At 31.6% G+C, this 24,058-nt stretch overlaps 4 protein-coding genes across 7 annotated transcripts; 1 reads left to right on the forward strand and 3 right to left on the reverse strand.

Annotated features, from left to right (window-relative positions):
* Nucleotides 1-1,686: 1,686 nt before the first annotated feature.
* Nucleotides 1,687-8,375, reverse strand: LOC112756217 (protein DETOXIFICATION 33-like). Its single transcript, XM_025804686.3, has 9 exons — nucleotides 8,013-8,375; nucleotides 6,963-7,158; nucleotides 5,788-6,133; nucleotides 4,901-4,987; nucleotides 4,708-4,764; nucleotides 3,971-4,209; nucleotides 3,096-3,214; nucleotides 2,572-2,658; nucleotides 1,687-2,065 (listed from the first exon to the last, which is right to left on the reverse strand). Exons 1-9 carry the CDS (start codon nucleotides 8,289-8,291, stop codon nucleotides 2,006-2,008), a joined length of 1,470 nt encoding a protein of 489 aa, XP_025660471.1. The 5' UTR covers nucleotides 8,292-8,375; the 3' UTR covers nucleotides 1,687-2,005.
* Nucleotides 8,376-9,026: 651 nt separating this feature from the next.
* On the reverse strand, nucleotides 9,027-11,878 carry LOC112756218 (F-box/FBD/LRR-repeat protein At1g13570-like). Of its 3 annotated transcripts, none has more exons than XM_025804688.3 (5): nucleotides 11,705-11,878; nucleotides 11,506-11,560; nucleotides 10,186-11,028; nucleotides 9,820-9,975; nucleotides 9,027-9,548 (listed from the first exon to the last, which is right to left on the reverse strand). In XM_025804688.3, the coding sequence occupies exons 2-5, from the start codon at nucleotides 11,506-11,508 to the stop codon at nucleotides 9,270-9,272; spliced, it is 1,281 nt and encodes a 426-aa protein (XP_025660473.1). In that variant the 5' UTR covers nucleotides 11,509-11,560; nucleotides 11,705-11,878; the 3' UTR covers nucleotides 9,027-9,269. The 3 variants fall into 3 exon arrangements, with proteins under 3 accessions (XP_025660473.1, XP_025660472.1, XP_072054568.1); XM_025804687.3 differs by having other exon boundaries at nucleotides 11,666-11,868; XM_072198467.1 differs by having other exon boundaries at nucleotides 11,506-11,868.
* Nucleotides 11,879-13,227: 1,349 nt separating this feature from the next.
* Nucleotides 13,228-16,358, forward strand: LOC112756219 (zinc finger BED domain-containing protein RICESLEEPER 2-like). 2 transcript variants are annotated; one of them, XM_025804692.3, is made up of 4 exons: nucleotides 13,228-13,470; nucleotides 13,905-15,584; nucleotides 15,682-15,997; nucleotides 16,067-16,358. In XM_025804692.3, the coding sequence occupies exons 2-4, from the start codon at nucleotides 14,727-14,729 to the stop codon at nucleotides 16,189-16,191; spliced, it is 1,299 nt and encodes a 432-aa protein (XP_025660477.1). In that variant the 5' UTR covers nucleotides 13,228-13,470; nucleotides 13,905-14,726; the 3' UTR covers nucleotides 16,192-16,358. The 2 variants fall into 2 exon arrangements, with proteins under 2 accessions (XP_025660477.1, XP_025660475.1); XM_025804690.3 differs by having other exon boundaries at nucleotides 15,682-16,358.
* A 6,314-nt stretch (nucleotides 16,359-22,672) lies between these two features.
* Nucleotides 22,673-23,856, reverse strand: LOC112754248 (uncharacterized). The gene is made up of 4 exons (XM_072198378.1): nucleotides 23,827-23,856; nucleotides 23,637-23,727; nucleotides 23,086-23,348; nucleotides 22,673-22,783 (listed from the first exon to the last, which is right to left on the reverse strand). The coding sequence occupies exons 1-4, from the start codon at nucleotides 23,854-23,856 to the stop codon at nucleotides 22,673-22,675; spliced, it is 495 nt and encodes a 164-aa protein (XP_072054479.1).
* Between the last annotated feature and the right edge of the window lie 202 nt (nucleotides 23,857-24,058).

Consider the following 24,058-nt stretch of genomic DNA (forward strand, 5'->3'; position numbering starts at 1 on the left):
CGTAAAAATTAATTTTTTTAATTGTAACACATCTAAAATTATTAAGTTATACCGAAAATATTTTTAAAACACATCCAAAATAAAAAATCTAAAATTTAAATTTAAACATTAAAAATAAAATTAATTTTTTATATCTTATTCGATAAAAATTCATCTAATATTTTTTTTAATAGTTAGAGTTTTCGTTACTTATTTGAATATTAATGCTTATAAAATTATTAAAATGTATGTTTGTAAAAATTCGTTTTTATTTTTAATTGTAACACATTCAAAATCATAAATCAGAAATTTAAATTTAAACGCTAAATATAAAATTAATTTTTTTATATCTTATTCGATAAAAACTCATCTAATATTTTTTATTTTTTTATTGTTTGTTGGATTTTATCGTTACTTATTTGAACATTAACGTTTTTAAAATTATTAAAATGTATGCTTGTAAAAATTGGTTATTTTTTTATCATTACACATCTAAAATTATTGATTTATATACAAAATATGTTTGAAACACATCTAAAATTATAAATCTAAAATTTAAATTTAAACGTTAAAAATAAAAATAATTTTTTTTATGTCTTATTCGATGAAAATGTAAGGTCCCACATCGGTTGGGGAGAGAAACGAAGCATGCCTTATAAGGGTGTGGATACCTATCCCTAACATAACGCGTTTTGACGAGTGAGTGTGGGGGGTTTGGCCATCATCCCTATCGTCAAAGACAAAACTCTTAGGCGGTTTGGACTGTTACAGAAAACACATTTATATTTTTTATTTTTTATTTTTTTTATTTAATTTCTTCGGCTCCAATGGAATCATCAGTTTTCTTCTTTTCCTTTCAGTGTGGATTCCTCATTAATGCAAATGGGCTTGTTTCCTATACTTGGAAGGTTATTCAGCTGCCAGTGTGCCCCTTTTCAACCTCATCCCATCATCATCATCATCCATCATCATCATCATCATCATCATCATCATCATCATCATCAACATCATCATCATCATCATCACGACAAATGCTAAAAATGAATTCAATAACTCAAGGAAATACAAGCAATAAATAAAAAGTTTGGTAAAATTATAAGGATCAAGAGAATAATTAAACATTTATTTTTTGAGTAAATTATCTACCAATAAGATATTTACTTTTTAGTTTTTACAAAATAGAATTTAAAAGTAACAGTTCTATTATATACACTTTTTGAATAATATTTAAATATTCTCACAAGATAGTAAATTAAATTTATGAATCATTTTCATTTGTACAAAGTTTTTGTTTAGTATAATCTTTAAGGAATTAATGTATTTTTTTCTCAGAGTAATTTACGAGAGATTTTTTCTAAATAAAAAACAATAAATTACTCTTTTTTAATCATGAACATTTTTGTACGAGTCAAACTAATTTTTTTGTCCATTATTCTGTTAAACTTTTTTTTCTTATTCATTAAGATGTCATTTAAAGTCTTAAATATGATTAACTAAGTGTTTAAACTTTAAATATATTCTGTGTATGATATTTGAGAATAATTTGATTCAAAATATATACATATTTCTAAAAATTTACTTATAGATTTTCAAAATATCTCGAGCCTTTCTAATTATTATTGTTATTATTATTATTATTATTATTATTATAAAATAGCAAAAGATAATAATAGAACTGAAGTGGAACAAAAAAAAGTGTTAATCCTCTCAAATATAAAATAGCAAATAATGATACAATTTTTGTCTAAAAAAACTTCTTAGATTTTGAATTTCCAACTCTACTATAACTTATGGTAAAAACTCAGGTACAGTCGACTTCACGTAAAGTTGATAACTGAAAGCTGTTAGATGATTTGACTGATTTGACTAAATTTTCATTTAACGGCTCTCAACTATCAACTTCACCTGAAATCGACTGCACCTGAGTTTCCACCTTAACTTATTATTGAGCGAACTAATAGTTTTACAATTCATCATGCTTTTAATTTAATCAAATAATCATGAAAGGTAAAAATCAAAACAAAAATCATTGTTCATAAGCAGTTGATCCTCCCCACTTCTTCACGCGACTTTCAGCTACATCAGCCTGTGAACAAGTTTCCATTGCCAAAATATGAAACATATTAAATAGCATATTATTACTTAATTCTTAAAGAGTAAATATTGACATTTAGTGTTCAAAAATCCAAATGTTTTTAGACATTAATTTAGTAAATTACTACTTGACTAACAAAAGAACAAAAAGGGGTCTTCTTGAAGAATTTTGTGATGAATTTATAAGATATGTATCAACTTAAATTTTAAGGAATTTTTGTGATCAACATATAAATTCTTAGAAAAAAAATTAAGTATATCCTGAAAAAATTACAATATTAAATTTACAAGTTCTTGGAAAACTCTTTCATCCTTTTTTTTTTTAGTGTGTCATGTCATCGTTCAGACATTATAAGTGCTACATTGCAATTCTTGAAGAACTTATTTAGTAATTTTTTTTCTTTAGGAAAAAAAAATTATTAACTGATTCAATGTCTTGCTTAAATCTTAATCTACACCTGTATTATGATAATAAGAGAAAAAAAAGAAAAAAAAAACCTCTTTTCTCCAGTTGGTTACTGATGTGACGATGATAAGGATTATGGTTTGCAAAGCTATGCCTCCAATCATCCCTGACCAAATACCCTGAAAATAGTAAAATCTAATTATATGCTTTTCATAATATTATAAACAATGTTTAATAAAGGGTCCACAATCAACTTTTTTTAATTATTATATTTTCCTTTCTAAACTCTGTATTTGAAAAGAATGAGAATAAACTGGAGTATGATATATGTCACATGTTATAATATTAAGTCATTGCTACCGTATTTTTTTTATGGTTGAAAACTTAGGTGCAGTCAATTTCACATGAAGTTGATAATTGAGATTCGTTAAATAATTTAAAAAATTTAACTAAATTTTTATTTAACGGTTCTCAGTTATTGAATGCACTTGAATTTTTACATATTCTTATATTAAGTCTTTACTGAATGGAAGTTAAAAAAAAATTATATGGCATCACATTGGTAAATAAAATAGAATAGTAAATAGAAATAATATAAATCCTAATTAATTATTACCTCTGCTCCAAAACCAAATGTGAATCCCAAAAGTATCCCAGCTGGTAAACCAACAATATAGTAACAACCAATGTTGATGTATGCTACAAGAGCTTGCCACCCAGCTCCAACAGCAACACCTAATACATAATAGGTATTTGACATTTAATTTTGAATAAGTTGTGTCAATAAAATACACACTTTTTTCCATATAATTTTGTTTTTATAAAATTTAAAACTTTCTGTTTTAATCTCTAATATTAGCTTATTCAGTTAAATAAACAATGATATAACATAAGATACATCATTATTTAACTTATTACGTCAATATTTAATCAATCATGTTATATATATATATAGAAATCGGTCACTAAATTATCTATTTATATAAAATATATATTAAAATACAAAAATAAAATACATATACATTAAAATGTGTAAAATAATACAAAAAATTATGTACAAATATATAAAAACTGATATAAGAACTGATTTATATATGCACAAGTATTTATGATTGATGATAATGATATTTAATAAAGAATAAATTAGGAATAGAGATCCAAGTCAAAATTCACATATTTTACAAGGACTCAAAAATTATTTAACTATTTAAGCCTTAACCGCAAAAAAAAAAAAAAAATTAACTATAGAGCTAGTTAAATAACAAAAAAAATCAAGGACACATGTACAAAACAAAACTATTTTGTTCAAATCAAATATTTTATAGGTGGAGACTCACGCAGCTATTTTCATATGAAGTTGATAGTTAAAAGTCGTTAGATGATTTAATATATTTAATTAAATTATGATCTAATATTAACTTTATATAAAGATTATACTCGAGTTTTTATTATTATTTTTTTTATAAATATAATATGTTGGAAATAACTAACCGGATAGGACAGGTTGAAGGCTGTTTAGAAGCACTGTGACACCTAATAAGGAAGCAAGCTTAGTTGTTTCTTTTGCAACAGCAACACTTGTTGTGAACAAGTATGGAAAATAGTCCCTTGTTGTGAGTACTATAATCATAATTATAACTCCTATGGAAACTGATGTTATGGAAACCACCCACACTGCAAATCTTGCTGCATTGAAATCACCACCTCCAAGTTCATTTGATACCCTCACACTGTTCAGAAAAATAAACTCAAACTTTTAAGTTCTTTAAAATTATTGTATCTAATAATGAAATAGAAAATTAAAATTAATTAAATAATAATACTATATAATTAATAAAATTTATTATTCTAGACAAATATTTGACTAATAAATCATTTTTATACGTAATATTCAAAAAATATATTGTTATCTAAATTAAAGTTATATTAATAAAATTTACTAGCCCTAATATTTCTCTAAATTACATTCAATATGTCTACAAACCCTTTTTCTTTAAGTAAGCCAAAATGTATATATATTATATTATAAAAAAAAAATTTAAGTGTATTGAAAACACTAATGTTCCAGTTATTTTAACCGTTGATTTTAATTAATATATATTATATATATTTTTTATAATTCAAATCCACAGTTAAAACAACTAAAACACCAGTGTTTCTAGTACACTTAAAACTCTTCCTATATTATATAGAACTTAAAATGTTGTTATATGATGTAGCCAAGTCACCTTATTGCAGCATTGAACCCAATTGCAATCATGGCATCCCAACCATTTATGTTCATACTGAAACATGTGAATAATAATAAGTGAGATTACAAGGAACATAAACACAATAATGGTGATTAAATTGAAACTTTTGTTAACTTTTTCTATAAGGAAATAATGAGACGTTGGATAGAGAGAGTAAAGAAAATTTTACCAGATAGATATGGCATCAACAGGTATTAGAGGATTTTTCAAACGCCCTGTTATCACCATCAATATCATCAAGTACCAAAGCTCCAAGCTGCCATTAGAAAAGTAAATTTTCTTAAGTTTGTGTGATTTATTTGTAAAAGCTCTTAATAGAGCAAAATCACAAAATAATAATTAATAAAAAAAATGTTGTCATCCTAATTTCCCCTATATTCTCAAAGTGTGGGTGAGTTTAGTTTGTAGTTTTAGTTTTTATTTTAGAAATTTTATAATAAAAAAACGTGAGGTGAAAATAAAAAATAGAATTTTATTATTTTAGTTATTTTTTTATAAAATTTTAAACATATCAATATCAAAAATAATAAAAATATTATTTATACACTAAAATCAACTATCAAAATTAGTTATTGTGTATTTGTATATAAATATATATATTGTTTAACTCATTTTTAACATGTATTATACTAGTAGCTGATTTTTGTCGATAATTTTAAGTTAAATTACATAGTTGGTCCTACACTTGTGAAATTGCAAATTGGTCTCTACACTTTAAAAATTTGTAATTGGGTCCTAAAGAGAATTAAAATTTATAATTTAGTCATTACCGTTCAAAAAGTGTTGATTTAATAGAATATTCTCAGCATAACATATGTTGAGAATATTCTGTTAAAATAGAGAATATGCTGAAAATATTCTGTTAAATCAAACACTTTTTGAATGGCAGATACTAAATTACAAATTTTAATTTTCTTTAGGAACCCAATTACAAACTTTTAAAGTGTAAGGACTAACCGTGTAATTTAACCTTAATTTTAGTGTACATGTAACATAGTTGTAAAAATAAAAATAAAAAATGAAAACGTTCTTAGAGAAAATAGTGGAGAAAAATACCATAACATGACAGCAGAAGCCAAAGAAAGTTTGACAAAACCATACAAATCCTCAAATGCTAGCCATGTGAATCCACTCCAAGCACCATCAGATTTTGTGACGAAAATGTATATTAATTCCAAAATGACAATTAGCCACCATGATGAATTAAGGGTAATAGCTGCTCCAGTTAAGCCCCAATCCAACTTAAACATTAGGAGCCAACTGAAAAATATGTGTAGCACCAACACTATTATTGATATCCATAACATCACTGCAACTTTCCTCTGTGATTGTAAGAACTTTTGGATTGGGAAGTTCAATGCATAAGCAAACAATTGAGGTAACATCCACAAAGCAAAATTTCCTACCCAATTAGAAAATAAAAGTAATATAACATCAGAAAATGATATATTGGAATTAAAAGTTATCTATAATAGACAATTTTAATTAGTAATTTATAAAACAAAATTATAATTTTAGTTGATTTAAAACAGTTTGTAACTAAAAAAAAAGTGAGAAATTTAAAGAAAAAAAAATTAGTGTGTATATATATATCTTTCTAATAATCTAGGAAGCATGTACTAATACTAGACATGATATGACACCAAATATACGAACATTTAGTTTTAATTTTTTGTAAGACACGAAAACGATATATATATATATATATATATATATATATATATATATAGTATTTTTTAGATAAATTGTAATAATATCTTAATATTTTATTAATATTAAAATACAAACTAATATTTTTAAGTGTTTTTAGTATTTTTTAATTGAAAAAGTTTAGGAGATCAACTATAATATAAACCAACTAAGTCCGCCTTTTTTTATTTTTTATTTTGAAATTTGAAAAATTATGGTAATGATTTTTTTGTAACGAACCTGTTTTTCAACTAATTGGCTAGAGTTGACTTTACTCCTAGTTAGTTCTTAGCATAATTATTTTTAATTATATAAAATATTGAGAAAGTGTGTATATATAATATAAGCCAATTTTTTCCTAATAATCAACTAGAATATTTTTATACTACTATTGAATTACATTATTATTTAAGGACACTTAAATTGCAAATAGCTGTCGTTATAATTAATTTTTTTTTATTTTTAATGATGTAAGGCATTATTATTATTATGCAATAACATAATTTTTACAATGAAGCTGGAAGAGTTGAATGAGAACTAACCAGCAGCATCTGAGATTTCATCAGTCTCTCCAATGAGCTTTAAGATGGGAGAAGACCAAACATAAATAGGTACCAAAATAAGGGCAGTGGTCAACAAGATGATCCATGATCTTTGCATGTAAACTCCTAACATTCTAATCTGACCAGCACCATATGCTTGCCCACATAGTGTCTCCAATGCACTCCCCATTCCCAACTGTTAATTTGTATTCATTTTTTTTTTGTGAAATAACATTATTGTATTTGGAGACATGTACAAAGACACAAATATACAAAAACAAAAATGCAATATGACATTGACACACAAAAAAAAAACTATTTTTAGATTTGCCCATTCATCACTAACATTGCCAAATTGGGTGTAAATCTAGCACATGCAAATTAAACTTCATACTTTGGTTAATGATAAAATAAATACAAATCCTTAATGCTCACAAAAATAGAAAATGGCAACACCAAAACTGCAAACGTAAGGAACTTGTTAACAAAAGACTAAATAGTATATACCTCTATGTAATTAAGTAGGGATGGCAATATATACATATAAGTGGGTGTTTCAGCTACCCAAACTTTCAATCTAATGTGTATATTTATACATATAAGTTACAATAGAAATTTAATTTAAAAAGTTATAAAAGCAAATAGGGGCAGAACAAGTATTCGCAAGATAGGATTAGGGTGCAAATTTTGTACTACTTGTGAATAGCAGCAAAGCGGAATCTATATAAAATATGTGAAAACTCAGGTGCAGTCGACTTTATGTGAAGTTGATAATTAAGAGTTGTTGGATGAAAATTTAGTCAAATCAGTCAAACCATCTAACGGCTCTCAGTTATTCACTTCATGTGAAGTCGACTGCACCTGAGTTTTTATACTATATTGACTTCATTGAATGAAAAGGCCTAAGATTGAATGAAAAATTAATTATACTTATTGATGTGTCTATGTCTCCTAACTCATAAATAAATGTGCAGAGAATCAAATTATGTAAAAGAAGTCAAGTAGCAAGAAAAGAAATTAAATTAAAAAAGTAAAGTTATTACTCATTACCATGACTCCAAAAGCCAAGCCAGCAATAACAGAGTTTTCAACAGAAACAGCAGCAAGATCAAGCTCACTGGTCAAACCAGCAAATGTTTGAGTGAGTGCACCAAGTGAAAACTGAGCCAAGGCTGTGATTATTGCTGGCCCCGCTAACTTCCATAACTTCTTTGATTCAAAACCAAATTTCTTAACCAAATTAAATGGCCTTTCATCATCATTCTCAGCATTAATGATACCATGGTTTCCATTATTGTTATCAAGTAATGGGGTGGTGTTCATAGGCATGGTTACTAAGTTAGGTAATTTCAAAAAATTTATTGCAAAGGGTCATTGAATATTGGAGAGTAACTGCAATAACTTATATTGGAGATGAGAAAATCTTAGGTAGCTATGTATTTGAATGGTAGCTACTTGCTATTGGTTTTACGGAATAATTTATTGGTATTTTTATTTTTTCTTATGTCAAATTGATGCTTCCCTCTAAAGTTTTCAATTCATTTCCACATTTCAAAAGGAAAAAAAGAAAATAAGAAAATAATTATATACAAGTGGGTGTTTCAGCTACCCAAACTTTCAACCTGAATATTTTGACTTGAAGGATAGCTATAAAGTTTGAAGTTAATTAGCCCCACCAAAAAATATTGGCCAAAATTGATTGCCCCAAATGCTTCTAAGCATTAAAGCACGTGCTCATTTCCCCCTGCATATTTCTCTATGTTATTGTCACCACATAAACATATAGTATGATCCATAATTTCTGCATTAAACTTCTGTCAAACAACAATTCACATTATAAAACAAAAAAGATGAGGACTTGCTCAATTTATCTTTGATTCTTTCAAGCATAACAAAAACTTACTAAAAACTGAAGTATTTATCAATAATCCACTAATAAGAAAAATCCAAAAATTAAACTGAAATCATGAGTCAAAAAGCTGACTAGATAAACCAACCCAAAATTTGATTTAAAGTTTGAAGTATATAAATCTAATATATAGATTATTATCACTGAGACACTCGTTACTAAGATCTTAATTCTTAAATAATAAAATGACTTAAATTTTCAATTGTAATGATTGCAACTTCTTCCAGTCATAGAATGCATAGATGTCTTGGATTTTAAGCATAGGTAGGTTCACACCATGGCTTCTTAGTTACAAGTTGCTAAGTGTAGAAACATGAAAAGCCATACATTCAACACCAAAAAGAAACACAAAGTAAAATAAAAAATTGATAATTACATTTAAGAATATAATGATAGCATCAAGGAGATTCTTGGTAAATGATTTCAGCTCGCCCTGAAGCTCTCCTGAACCTTAATAACTCTTTCATCAACTCAGTCACTCCACTTGAAACCGGCTTCACAGTCATCCTTTCTAGCACCGGCGAATACAGAAGCAGAAAACTGATAAAATCTAATTCGGGTTTGGTACCAGAGACACCATCTATCCTCACATGTCGCAATTGCATGATAGGACAACTACAATATTCATCTTCCCCGCAATAAGGGTGTATCAGGACATTCTGCTCGTCAGGGCGAGCCTACACGCAATCATCACTTGCACGTGTTAAAATATAGGGAATTTCCAGGGACAGGACAAATGCGCAAAGCTAAACTAATCTTAAAATTGGAGAGCATTCAACAACTACTACTAAGCCTTGTCCCACTAGATGGAGTCAATAACATGGATCAAATAATGCCAAAGTTCCTAAATTAGAGAATAATAACTTAAAATAAATGACTAAATATGAATGTGCAACCGAAAATTATTATCCAAAATCAAGTAACACTCGAGTTAAAGTGAGTACTCACCAATACTTCTAGTTCTTGCAGATTAGGAGAGCTTCTTAGCAGGCATAAAGCAGTTGAAATTTCCTTTGAATCATCGAAGTTCATACGAATGGAGAGGTAACTAAGATCAATGCATGGTCTTGGAAGCTTTAGCGGCACAGCCCCTATTGCCAAATACTGGGGCAGAAAGAAGAAACATATTAGCTCTAAATCAGAATATTACAGCTCAAGGTTGATCTTAAGGTCCAAAACCAAGTTACCAAGGCATCAATACACTATATTTTGTCAGCAAAAACTAGCATTGCACCATTCAAATGTTCTAATAGGGTAATACCTTAATTCAATATTCAAATGATCAAGAAATTAAATTATGATATGAAAAAATACCTTTAAGAAATAGCTTTGAACCTCTAGCCTTCGAACATGAGGGAGATGAACAAAAAACTTGAGCAAATTGCTTGAACTGCCACGCAATCTATTTTGATTGGTTTCAAAGTTTAAATACAAACCAATGGATACTACAGATAACTGGAAAGTGTTCTCGAAGCTGATATCTTCAAATTTGCCTCCAATGTCGAAAAATTGAAGATTAGGTGCATCAATGTTGAGATTAGCGAAACCATCAAAGTTCATCAACGTTAATCGTTCCAGCATGGGGCAGCTAGATATTAAGTTTTCAAACACATCTTGAGCCAAGGTAACATGCTGCAGATCAAGACTCTTCAAGTTCTTAAAGCCTTGAAATGTCGATGGAGGCTTAAGCCAACAATTAAACAATTCTAAATGAACTAAACTTTGACAAGTAAATAAGCACGATGGTATCTTATAGCGCTGCCCTTTCCAGATTTCCAGCACAAACTCCTTGACAGACCTTCTGGTTAGATGAAGTGACCAACGATCAATATCAGTCACACCAATGAGATCGCGATGGGAGAGCTTGAACTTGTTGATTGCCCCAGCATGAAGTAAAAGTACGTGATCGATGATTCTCAAAAGCTTGTTCTTGATATCTGAATGATCTTGGGAAGCTACCGAGTGACATTGGTTATCAAACACAAGATTTGGTAGCGTTGCCCATTTGTACCTCCATTTGCTTGATAACACACTTGTTCTCACTGCTTCCCGAAGGGGCAAATGCGAAAGAATTTGGTCTATAACATGACCAGGTAAGCAACTCAATCTATCTGGCTCAAAATCTGAATGGCAAGCGGGCTGGACTTGTTCTCGTCGCTTCACATATCAAACAAAGGATGAAAGAATCAGTTAAAAAAACACTATGTTACTAGATACATGGTGGCCTTTGGTCTTTAGAAAATCGAAAAATATATGCCGAAATTCGGACAGCAAAATAGTTTGACAATTTGGCATAATTAAAAAATTATTTTAGTGGTGTCTAAATTTCCAGCTAGCAAATTTTGTTTTTTTTTTTTCCTTACCAAAAACCACAAAGTAACACATCAAAGCTGTTGCTTGTAGCAATTTGGCTTATCCACAAGAACAAAAGCTAGAACCAAACTTTCTTCAATCATAAACTCAAAATACATGTTAGGAGGTTTACCAACGTGCCATAGAAAGATTAAATTCATCATTTTTTAACCCTAAACTTCCCCAAACAAAATATATAAATAAAATTAATGAATAAATCCATCAAATTTCATATTATAACTATTAATTATTTAATTATGCAGAAGAATCGTGGGAAATTACCATGTTAAGCTAGCAAGTAAATTTTCCAGGCACCGCACGTAATCTTCAAAGGTACCTACAACAGAGAAAAAGCCCCAAAATGAAAACACGTATTGAACAATCAGACTAACAAAATATATAACAATTATGAAGAGAATGACGAGAGTAATGGAGAAAGGACCGAAATTGAAGAATCCAAGAAGCAAGCTTGTCTGAATACCAGAGGAATCGGATCAAAGAGGGGTTTTAGATCAGAAACACAGCAGAGAGTAGTGGCAGTGTAGTGGTTATAAACTGATATGTGGAAGAGCATAGAGCTTGTTTCGTGTTGTATATGCTGGAGAACAAGGGTATAAATGACAAAATAAGTGGAGTTTCGAAACTAAGAACCCCTAATGAATTTGCTTATTAATAATTACTAATTAAGAAAATACAATAGTTGCTTACATGTGGATATTTTTCCTGAATAAAAATTTTTACTTCACATTTTATTATAGTTATTTTTTGTATTCACATTTTATTATAGTTATTTTTTACAAAAATATTATTCGTATACTAAAATCAGCCACTAATATATATTTATATTTCAATATATATTTTATATTAATGATTAATTTTAGTATACATGTAATATATTCGTATTTTTTATTATATTTTCTCACTCTTATTTAATTTGTTGTGGTTATCAATTGACGCGGATTGTATAATGTATATAATTTTTTTAAATAATTTAGTAATTAATGCATTAATTTGTTTAAATAAATATTAGAATTTAATATTATTTTGCGTATATAATAATTTATCAAAAATAATTTTAAAAATTTTCACAAATAAGTAGTTTAATAAATTTTTTTAAGAATATTATAAATAAAAAATTTAATTTTAATATACTCACAATAATTTTTTATATAATATCTAATTAAATTCATATATTTAGATTAATTTTAAGTGATATATTTAAAAATTAATTAATTTGATGTATATATCAAACTCTTTAATTTGTTTTTGTTTACAATATTTTTTAAAGGACTAATTCATCGGTAGATCAGTTGTTTATTTAAAAATTTGTCATTAGTTAAAAAATTGTTGCATATATAAGTCGGAATTCAAATTTTAATACTTACTTAAATAGACTAGTGAACTAACTACTAAATCAACCTAAGCTGATTACTTGGCAATCCAATGACTAAGCACAAAGTGAAATGTGAAACTTCCATACTTATTTAAGTGGATTAATGATTGTCTACTAAATCACAAATTGATTATATTTAACTTTTTTTTTCTTTGGTCTTGGTTATTTGTTGGTTATGTTATTTCACCTTTGTTTTGCCCTAATTTTATCGCTGTTTTTGTTTTGTCATGCTTCTACCATTGTTCAACTTGTTTTCTTTCGCTCTCCAGTCCTCATCTTTTTTATTAGATTCATACAAAGAAAAAAATAAATTGAAGTATAATAGACTAAATAATATTGTGTATTTTACATATAATTTGTGCCTTAAATTCAAATAATACATGTTTCATACTTTTATTTTATATCATCGAATTTTATGTATTTAATATGTTATGTTATTTTTTATATATTGTATTTAATTTTTAGGAAAGAAAAACAAAGAAAAAAGTAATTAAACTCTTTTATATTTAGAGTATATGTTTTTTTATCGGGCTAAATTAGATAGGTCTGTATATATTTTTTTGTTAGCTAAGTTAGCCCAATACGCACAGCGCTGCGCGCGGGCGCTCTCTCTCCCTCTCTCTCATTTGGCGCGCGAATACAGAAGTTAAGCTGACTATACACTCTCACTCAGTCAGTCACTGAATCATGACGTAGTTTCTCGAAACTTCCGATTTCTTACTGGATCATTCTTCTGCTTCTTTTTCTTCGTTTCTTCTCTTCCAATCTCTGGCGGAGGTTACTCTTTCTCCCGGCGGCGACCTGCTTCTTCTTCTGCTCTTCGTCTCCGGTGATCGCATCTCGTCTTCTTTGCGGTACGTGTCACGGATGTGCTTTTGTTTTGTTTTTTCTAATCATCATTAATTTTTAAACATTGTTCACGTCTTCACGATATTTATTTTCAGAATTTTTAGAGTGTAGTAACATTGTTTACGAACCCTTGTCCTCCGCTTCTTGTGTTCTGCAATGTCACTTTTCTTTTTCCTATCCTTGTTTCATTTTTTTTTTACTTTATAAGCTCATTTTTAAGTTGCGGGCTACTTATTTGATCAGTGCTTTTTATTATTATTATTATTATTGATCAAACTCATTCATGAAAAGAACATACTGCTAGATATTGATACTGTGGCTGTGTTCTGTATTGGTTGAGTTGCCTATTATTTTTCATTTTCTGTTTGTGAGTGTTAATTAAGTTTAGAAGCCAGAACTCAAATAATTGTGTTATGTTGTGCTATGTTGTTTTCTGCAGTAACTAGAATAGTCCATTTTTGTTGTTTGACAATTAAAATGGAATTGTGTGACCAATCTGTTAGTCAGCCAAGTGCAAAAAGGGAATCTGAAGATTTCACACATGTAGCTGAATCCGAAGAACCTACCTGTAAAAGGTGTAAACTAACAATCTCTGATTGTTGGAATTTTTTCACCAAAATTGGTGTTGGAAAGGATGGAAGTGAAAGGGCTAGGTGTAATGCTTGTCGAAAGGAATTTAAAGTTGAGGATCGTTTAGATGGGACCGCGTTATTAATCCACCATATCGAACAATGTGATGAAATTGAAGTTGAAGATGCTCGTCAACTAGTTAATGATACAGAAGGGCAATCAAAGTATCCTGAGATATTCCAATTGGTATTACGTAAGATGGCTGTTGGCATGGTACTTGAGAGTGATTTTCCAATAGGGGCATTTTATCGAGGGCCCTTTCTAAGGTGGGTGCAATATTTGAATCCAAATGTAATGCCCATCTCTAGTGATACTATTAGAGCTGATGTGTTGAAGATTCATATGAGAGAGAAGGAGAAGCTTAAACAAACACTAGCAAGTATTCCTAATAGGATTTGTCTAACTTCCTATCTATGGACAACTTGTACTACTGAGCTTTATATATGTTTGAGTGCACATTTTGTTGATTCAAACTGGAAGTTGAATAGCAAAATTCTTGATTTTTGCTACATATCTTGTCCTTACAGTGGATTTGAAATATCTTCAGAAATTCAAGAATGTTTGAGGGAGTGGGGAATAGAGAAAAGGATTTTTTTCTCTCACTTATGACAATGATCCAGACAATGATGGCATGCAAGAAAATCTGAAAACTAATTTGTCTGTGGAAAACTGGTTGTTATGTGATGGAGAGTTTTTTAATGTGAGATGTTGTGCCCATATTTTTAATCTTATTGTGCAAGAAGGATTGGAAGCATGCAATGATGTATTGGACAAGATTAGGGAAAGTGTTGCATATGTGACGGCATCAAAGAGTAGGAGGATAGAGTTTAAAAAATGTGCTGGAACGCTCGGTGGTAAAGCCACCAGGCTTGAATTACGTCGAGATAATCCTACTAGATTGAATTCAACCTATTTGATGCTTGAATGTGCTGTCAAAAAACAGAGTGCATTTGTCAACTTTCAAGTGAACGATCATGATTTTAAGTGCTGTCCTTCTGTGGAAGAGTGGAAAAGAGCCGAAAAGATGTATAAATTCTTACTTCCCGTCTATGACATTACCAAATTGTTTTCCGACACATCATATCCCACTTCCAACTTATACTTTTTACAAATTCACCAAATTCAACTGACCCTGCAAGAAAGTTTAAATAGTGAAGACGAGGCGATAAGGAGTGTGGGAGAAAAAATGCTGATAGAATTTAAGACATATTGGGAGGAGTATAGTGTTGTGCTTGGACTTTCAGCAGTTCTTGATCCCCGGATTAAGCTTTCTTCTTTGGAGTTTCTCTTTTCAAAAATTGATCCTTCTACAAGTCATGAGAAGACAGAGCATGTGAAAAGAAAGTTGTATAAGCTTTTTGAGGGATATACAAGCAACAACAACATTCCCTCTACTACTTCCAATGTGCAGAGTGCTACTCCAACTCGTTCCCATCCTGCACCATCAAGTTCAGCTGGATTAAATGAAATGAAGCAGAGAATGTTTGGTGTAAGTATATTTATTCAATTTTATATATGATTTAACCTTCTTTTTTCTCTTATAAATTGACTCATGTTGTTTACTTGCTAACTGTCATCTATGGAAGGCATTGAAACATCATGAACTTACACTCAGAGTTGGAAAGAGTCAACTTGATGTCTATCTGGATGAACCAAATTTAAACTTTGATTATTATGAGGATTTGGATGTACTGGAATGGTGGAAGTATACTCAGAAACGCTTTCCAGAATTATCAAAGATGGCTTGTGACTTGTTGAGTATTCCCATTACCAGTGTGGCGTCTAAGTTTGATTTTAGTATTGGTGCTCGAGTTCTTAGAAAGTACAGAAGCTCAACACTGTCAAAGAATCATCAAGCTTTCATTTGTAGTCGAACTTGGTTGTGTGGTTTTTACTGTAAAGGTAATTTCCTTCTGATATTCTGTTATCATATATCAATTTGTTTTTATTTATTTTCTATTTTTGTAATAGATGAAGATGAAGATTTATGTGATTGTGATGAAGATCAATGTGAATGGGATTGTGATGAAGATGAAGATGAAGAGGAAGATGAAGATGAAGATGATGATGATGATGATGGTGCTCTAAATGGTTGAAGAGTTGGATCATCCGTTTACACTTGCAATTTATTACAATCATGCTTTCTAGTTAATTATTTTGTCCCTAACTTTTGGTTTTTGGTTTTTGGTTATGATTTCTCAGAAACTCAACTAATTTTGTTCAGGAGTACCGTATGAACAAGTGAAGAGGTTGTTTGGTTTTAGTTTCAGCTAGTCTATTTTAATTTTGATTATGGAGTTACTTTTCATTTTAGCAGAAGTATCTTTCAGAAGAAATATTAGTTGTTTTTTCTTTTTTAGTTGACAAACAGTTATCAGTTATATATCTTGGATATTAAATTAACATTTTTAATTGAGCTTTGATAATTCTTACAAGATGTAAAATAACTTGATCTTCATTAAAGATTGGGTTTATTCGACAAGATTACTCAACATTTGGTAAAAGTAAAACTAGTTGACGACTTATCTATTTTTCAATGTTTTAAAGAATATCAAATTAATTTATATGTTAATTATTAATGTTTAAATCACTATAAAAAATAGTAAGTTACACTATTTTTGAATATTGATTTTTTAACTTTGTAGTTTGCATAATAGCAGTCTTTAACGTGGTCAGCACCAAAAGGATTTCGTATACTTTTATTAAAAACTTTTATTTTTTTTAAGAATAAGGTATTATTAGATTTTACAAAAAAATAATTTATTTTTTAATAAAAATATTTTTAAAAGATATATCTAAATATATTTAAAATTTAATAAAAATATTTTATTTTTTTAAAATAATATTTTTTTCAACAAAAAAATTAATCTAATCAAACACTTACTTTAGTAGTCAGCTCACCTATATTTTAACTAATGTCGGGAGTATTAAATTATATTTTGTATATGTAATAATTTATTGATTAATAAATTTTAAATGAAATTTATATCCACAATTTTTAGTTTGATAAACTAAAAAATACTATTTAAATAAAAATAAATTTAATAATAAAAAGTTAATAATTAATAAAATCCAATAATTTGCGAACATTTTTACTATATTTTAACATTATCTATCAAGTATAAAATTCATACTTTATATTCATTATAGTAACTTATATTTTTTAATTATATTTTCTCATTTGTTTGTTATCATACTTTATATTCATTATAGTAACTTATATTTTTTAATTATATTTTCTCATTTGTTTGTTATCAATGGATGTGAATTTTATAATATATATAATTTACTAATTGTTAAAGTCTTGTTAATAAATATCTTAAAAATAGTTTTAGAGATATCATAAATAGAAAAAAAAAAGATATGAATAGAAAACAGAAACTATGGTGTGCTGTCACTGTACGGCTAATTATCTATCGGTTCTCGATCACGTTGGCATAGAATCCAGAGATCCTTTTGCGTCTGTCGCTACGCCCAACACTCGCGAGTTTGAAGCTCGTCACAGTTATCCCTTCCCAGATCCTACTCGAAATACCACAATCAAGGTTTAGACTTTCCGGATCTCAGGAATAGCCGCCAATAATTCTAACTTATACCACGAAGACTCCGATCTTTCGGAATGGAGGCTAAGAGATATACGCTCGATCTAAGGTAGAACGGAAGTGGTTGTTAGGCACGCGTTCATAGGTTGAGAATAGTGATGAGTGTCACGGATCATCACATTCATCATGTTGAAGTGCAAGAGGATATCTTAGAATAAGAATAAGCATGAATTGAATAGAAAACAGTAGTAATTGCATTAATACTCGAAGAACAGCAGAGCTCCACACCTTAATCTATGGTGTGTAGAAACTCCACCGTTGAAAATACATAAGAATAAGGTCTAGGCATGGCCGAATGGCCCGCCTCCCCAAATATTAAAATATATCATCCAGAATTCTCTATGATCCGAAGATGAAAATACAATAGTAAAAGATCCTATTTATAATGAAACTAGCTACTAGGGTTTACAAAAATAGGTAAATGATGCGAAAATCCACTTCCGGGCCCACTTGGTGTGTGCTTGGGTTGAGCATTGAGCTTCACACGTGTAGAGGCTTCTCTTGGAGTTAAACACCAGTTTTGGTGCCAGTTTGGGCGTTTAACTCCAACTTTTATGCCAGTTCTGGCGTTTTGACGCCAGAAAAGGGCAAGGAGATGGCGTTTTGACGCCATTTTACGTCCTCAAAACTCGCGCAAAGTATAGACTATTATATATTGCTGGAAAGCCCTGGATGTCTACTTTTCCAACGCAATTGAGAGCGCGCCATTTGGAGTCTTGTAGGTCCAAAAAATCCACTTCGAGTACAGGGAGGTCAGAATCCAACAGCATCTACAGTCCTTTGTCAGCCTCTGAATCAGATTTTTTCTCAAGTCCCTCAATTTTAGCCAGAAAATACCTGAAATCACAGAAAAACACAAACTCATAGTAAAGTCCAGAAATGTGAATTTTGCTTAGAAACTAATAAAAATATACTAAAAACTAACTAAATTATACTAAAAACTATATAAAAACAATGCCAAAAAGCGTATAAATTATCCGCTCATCACCGTATTGATAGAGTCCTGGTTAGCCTGGAATGGCTTGAGGTGTTTCCAGAAACTCGTTTAAGGGGTGGTCCACGGGGATTGTCAGACCATTGCCCTATTATAATAGAAGACAAGAGGATAAGGGATGGACCAAGACCGTTCCGTAACCTTGATACGTGGTTTTCACATGAAGGGTTCCTAAGGGTGGTTAAGGAGGAATGGAGAGGATTGGGAGAGCTATAATTCACCAATAAATTGAAGACGTTGACGGGTCCTTTGGAAAGATGGCACAAAGACAATTTTGGTGACATGGATAAGAAAATCAGGAAGTTTGAAGAAGAGATTAAGAAAATTGATGACATGGTTGGTAATGGGATGTATGATGAAACAGTGGAAGCAAGGAGGAAGGCCTTAGTTACTTGCTGTGAGAAGTGGTATGTGAGGAAAGGAATACATTGAAAGTAGATGTCGAGGTCTAGGCATGTGAGGCACATGGATAAAAACACGAGGTATTTCCATAATCTAACTTCTGCGAGAAGGAGGAATAATAGAATTGATGCTCTGGTCATTAATGGAAGAATGATAAGGAATCAAGCGAGGATTAAGATTGCCATAAGGGAGTTCTACAAGGAGTTATATCGTCAAGAGAAGTCTCCGATGGTGGGTTTCAGGGATGGCCTGGTGGAAAAGATCAACGAGGAGGATGCTATGACTCTAGAGAGGTTACCAACACCGGAGGAGGTTAGAGACGCAGTGTGGGATTGTGAATCGTCAAAGGCTCCAGGGAGTGATGGTTACAACTTGAATTTCATAAAGAAGTGTTGGAACGACATTGGCTCTGAATTCACGACAGCGGTGCTGAATTTCTTCCAAACCTCTAGATTGCCGACAGACGCTAATGTAACCTGGGTGGCGCTGGCCCCTAAGTTTACTAGTGCTAAGGAGATCAAAGATTTGCGGCCGATTAGCATAGTGGGATGTGTGTATAAGGTTATCTCGAAGATGCTATTTAGGAGGATGAGAGCAGTTATGCCAGGATTAGTAGGTGAGACACAGAGTGCATTTGTCAACGGCCGGAAGATTCATGATGGGGCGCTTATCGTATGCGAAACAGTTCAGTGGATCAAAATGAGGAAGATGGAAGCTGCGATAATAAAGTTAGACTTCCAGAAAGCATATGATAGAGTAAAGTGGAAGTTCGTAGACCTTGTGCTGCAGAAGATGGGATTTAGACAGAGATGGAAGGCTTGGGTTATGGAGTGTCTACGTTCGTGCTCTATGTCAGTATTGATAAATGGCTCGCATTCTAAGCCGTTCAAGATGGAAAGGGGTCTGAGACAAGGTGATCCTTTATCTCCATTCTTATTCGTACTCGTTGTTGAGGTCTTACATAGAATGCTTGAAGAAGTAGTTAGAAATGGGCGCTTAGCACCATTGTTGGTTGGAAGAGATCAGATTCAGTTGTCGCATCTCTAGTTTGCTGACGATACTATTTTGTTCTGTCCTCCTAATGATGAGACCATCAAGAATCACCAGAGGTTACTTCGGTGTTTTGAGTTGATGTCAGGTTTAAATATTAATTTTGAGAAGTCAAGTTTAATTCCTATTAACTGTGATGAGCAGTGGGTACAATGTATGTGCAGTGTGTTAGGTTGCAAACAAGACTCTCTTCCAGTTAAATATCTGGGCATATCTTTAGGAGCGAACCCAAGGTTGGTTAAGATGTGGAAGCCGATAATAGACAAAGTTGAGGAGAAGCTCAGTCTGTGAAAAGCCAAGGTGCTCAATAAAGCCGATAAGCTGGTACTTATCAAATCTGTGTTAAATAGCCTTCCGGTTTATTATTTGAGCCTCTATAAGATGCCAAAGGCTGTTGCATAAAAGTTGATTTCTTTGCAAAGGAGTTTTCTATGGAGTAAGGAGGATGGAAGGCCTAGTATGACCTTGGTGAAGTGAGAAGTGGTGCAGACTCCTAAAAGGTTAGGCGGGTTGGGAGTGGGAGATGCTGTGATACGCAATACAACCCTTCTGTTTAAGTGGTGGTGGCGATTCTCTAAGGAAGAGTGCCCGTTGTGGAAGAAGGTGGTATGCTCCTGTAACAACTTGAATCCAAATGAGCTCCTATCCTCTCAGAAATTACCTGTTCAGGGAGGCCCGTGGAAGGATATATGTCAACTTCAGTTCAAGGATCAAGAAGTTAGGCAGAGGATGATTACTGGTTTGGCTATGGAGCTGGGAGATAGGAGACGTACTCGATTTTGAGAGGATGTCTGGATTAGTGGAGGTTCTTTGAAAGATCGCTTTCCGAGACTCTTCTCTGTTTCAAACCAAAGAGTATCAATGATAGGGGATTGTGGGTTTTGGGATGGGTTAGTTTGGGTGTGAAACTTTCAATGGAGGAGAGAACTTTTCCAATGGGAGTTGGAGCTAGTGAACCAACTTCATAATACTTTGAGATTGATCAAACTTGCATATGGGAGAGAGGATAGAGTGGTGTAGAAATATGATAACCAAGGCATTTTTTCTACTAACTCATTTGTGTAGATGTTGCATGTGGAAATGGCTCCAGAAGATATATCAAGTTACAGCTTTACTAAGTCGATTTGGAAAGGGCTTGTACCTCCTAGAGTGGAGTTATTTGTTTGGTTTGGATTGATTGGCAGGGTCAATACAAAGGCGAGACTGTGTCGACTAGGGGTTATTAGCCAACAAGATACTCTTTGTGTATTATGTAACAGAGGTGATGAAAATGATTACCACTTGTTTCTTGGTTGTAGTTTTACATGGCAGGTGTGGTGTGCTTGGTTATCTTATGTTGGATTGCAATGGACTTGTCCGGGTACCATGAAGGAGCACTTTCAGAGTTGGAATGAGATATCAAATAGAAAGGAGGAGCGCAAGAGATGGATGGTGTGCTTTTGGGCGATCATGTGGAACATTTGGTTGGAACGAAACCGAAGGATTTTTCAGAAAAAAGAAAAAGGAGCTCAGGAGATTATAACTTTATCCTTCCAAAGCTTCACTGAGTGGTTAGGTGCTTATCCCTTTTGTTGTTGATGGTAATGCCAGAGATGACAGAAGGATGTTTACGCTTTTATTTTTCTTGTTTTCTTACTTGTTTCGCTCTTGCTCTACTTTGTGTGTTGAGCTCTTTCTTTAAAAAAAAAAAGAAAGAATTTTGGTAAAAACTTGGATGAAATTATCTTAATATAAAGTTGACCATTGATAATCCTTAGATAATTTACTCAAATTCATTAAATAATCTAACGGTCTTTTACTATCAATTTATTTTGCACTCTAAACCAATTATTAAGAGAGAGAGAAAGAGAGGGGCACAAGGAGATACTTTAACTTTGTTAGACACAATAGTCTATTTTGCATTCTTCAGACAATGTTAACTAGAAAAATACAAGCAGCACCACAATTAGTTACTCATTCCTTATTAATATTATCAATTTTAAAAAAAAATACTTCAAAGTGCATTTATGAATTGGAGTTTGGTAGGGGAATAGATGAAATGAATGGAAAAGAGTGAGGAATTAAAAAGCTTTCACTTTACAGTTTACACTTCAGGCATTTCTTGGCCCTTTCAAATCAAAACTCAAAGACACAGATAAATGAATTAGACCATCAATATTACCAATGCAGGAATTATATTTGAGTGGGATGAATATAAATCCCACAGATAAATGAATGATAATACCAGATACATTGATCACAACAAAAACAACTTCTTTCTCATCTATTTAACTCACATTGTCTCGGTGATTAGAACTCACTTTAACCAAAACCTTAGTCCTAAATCACCATTAGGGGAAAACCCTCTCTTCCCCTTCTCATTTTCTTTCTAACTGTAAAAATAGGGGGCAAAAATATGTTGACCAACACCATACTATGATCTTCAAAGCATGGCAAAGGCTTTCCTAAGCTAGATTTTATGTGCCTGTAAGTCTAGAACGTAGTGCCGGACCCAGTTGATTTTGTCACATTTGGCGTCAGCTATTTGGCTCATGCGCTAACAACTCCAGAGGCCCACGGAACAATCACAGGTGCAGACGGATGCAAATTTCGATACCATTTCGGATACCTATCTTTAAAGTTCAGCTTCGGTTTCTCAACCTGGATTCAGAATACCATGAAGGTATAAATTAGTCAGCAGAGAAGAAAAACTACAACAATAGATGGGAACTTCTAAGACCAGAACAGACATTGGTTCAAAGTTCAACAGCACAGTTATCAAATTCTCAAGTTAACTAGCAAACTTTTCTGGGTACAAGTTTAGGTCCTTAGATAAAGTTAACAAGTTTACAAGTTTTAGTTTCCTTTAAGCTCCACAAATTTAGGCAAACTCTGAGTTTGATTACCATGTTCAAGAGCAATTTGTCAAATCCAGAAAAAGTAAGTATCAAAGGCTAACTTACAAATTTTAGCCAGCACTCCTGATGTTTGTGCTGATAAATATCCGGAGAATGACACCCAAACTCTGATGGACAATAATCCCAAATGTTGCATTTCTTTTCGCCTTCTTTGGCGTTTTTAGCCTGATCCAAGCAAGCTTGACAGCAATTGGCTACACTATCTTGGGGGTGAGTAAGACCCCATCGAACTGCATCGCCACCATAATCTGTGTGAAGTTCCGCATTGCACACAGGTGGAAGGGGCCTACCTGGAAGAACTTCCTCATCTGTGGATTGTCACATGCAAAAATTTGTTTTAGCACAGAAAGAAAAGATACATGCATATTTCAAGATTCTGTGACGCCTTGCATGTTAATTTGTTAATTGATCCCAGAGAAATCAAATGACAACTTAAATGACATCGAGTAAACCACAAATGGCAAATTTGTCCCTCATCATTCCATTACCAAACAGGTTCATTATTAAGAAAACAAAGGAACAACTTTATTCATTGTTTTGTTAGAGAATATATTGGAGGTTGACTCAGAAAAATAGTCTAAAGAACATGATATTACCAAACTCCTCAGCACCATTTGGTTTGTCATCATGTTCCTCATTTGCGACTTGAACAGGTATCCAAAGGCCAATTTCTTCAGAAAACGTATCCTAACCAGAATCCAAAGCTCTTGCTAGTATGCCCACGAAGTTCAAATAGATATTTTGTAAAGTACTAAAGTGTCAAAGATTTGTGTGAGCATTCATTACCAATGTGCAGAAGACAAGAACGTGTCTCATAAATGTAGGAAATGTCACAGAAAATCAATTGCCCATACGGCCATACCTACCTCTTTAAAATTGATGTTTGAGCTTGAAGTCCCTCTAACAAGGGCCAACTTAATCTCATTCAACCTTTCCTTGCGCCAGTTTTCTATTGCTTCTGTATTGGATGAGTTTATGTTAAAGATAATTTTGCAATAAAATATCATCCAAATACTAC

This window comes from Arachis hypogaea, chromosome 6 (genome assembly GCF_003086295.3).
Source record: "Arachis hypogaea cultivar Tifrunner chromosome 6, arahy.Tifrunner.gnm2.J5K5, whole genome shotgun sequence".
NCBI lineage: Eukaryota > Viridiplantae > Streptophyta > Magnoliopsida > Fabales > Fabaceae > Arachis > Arachis hypogaea.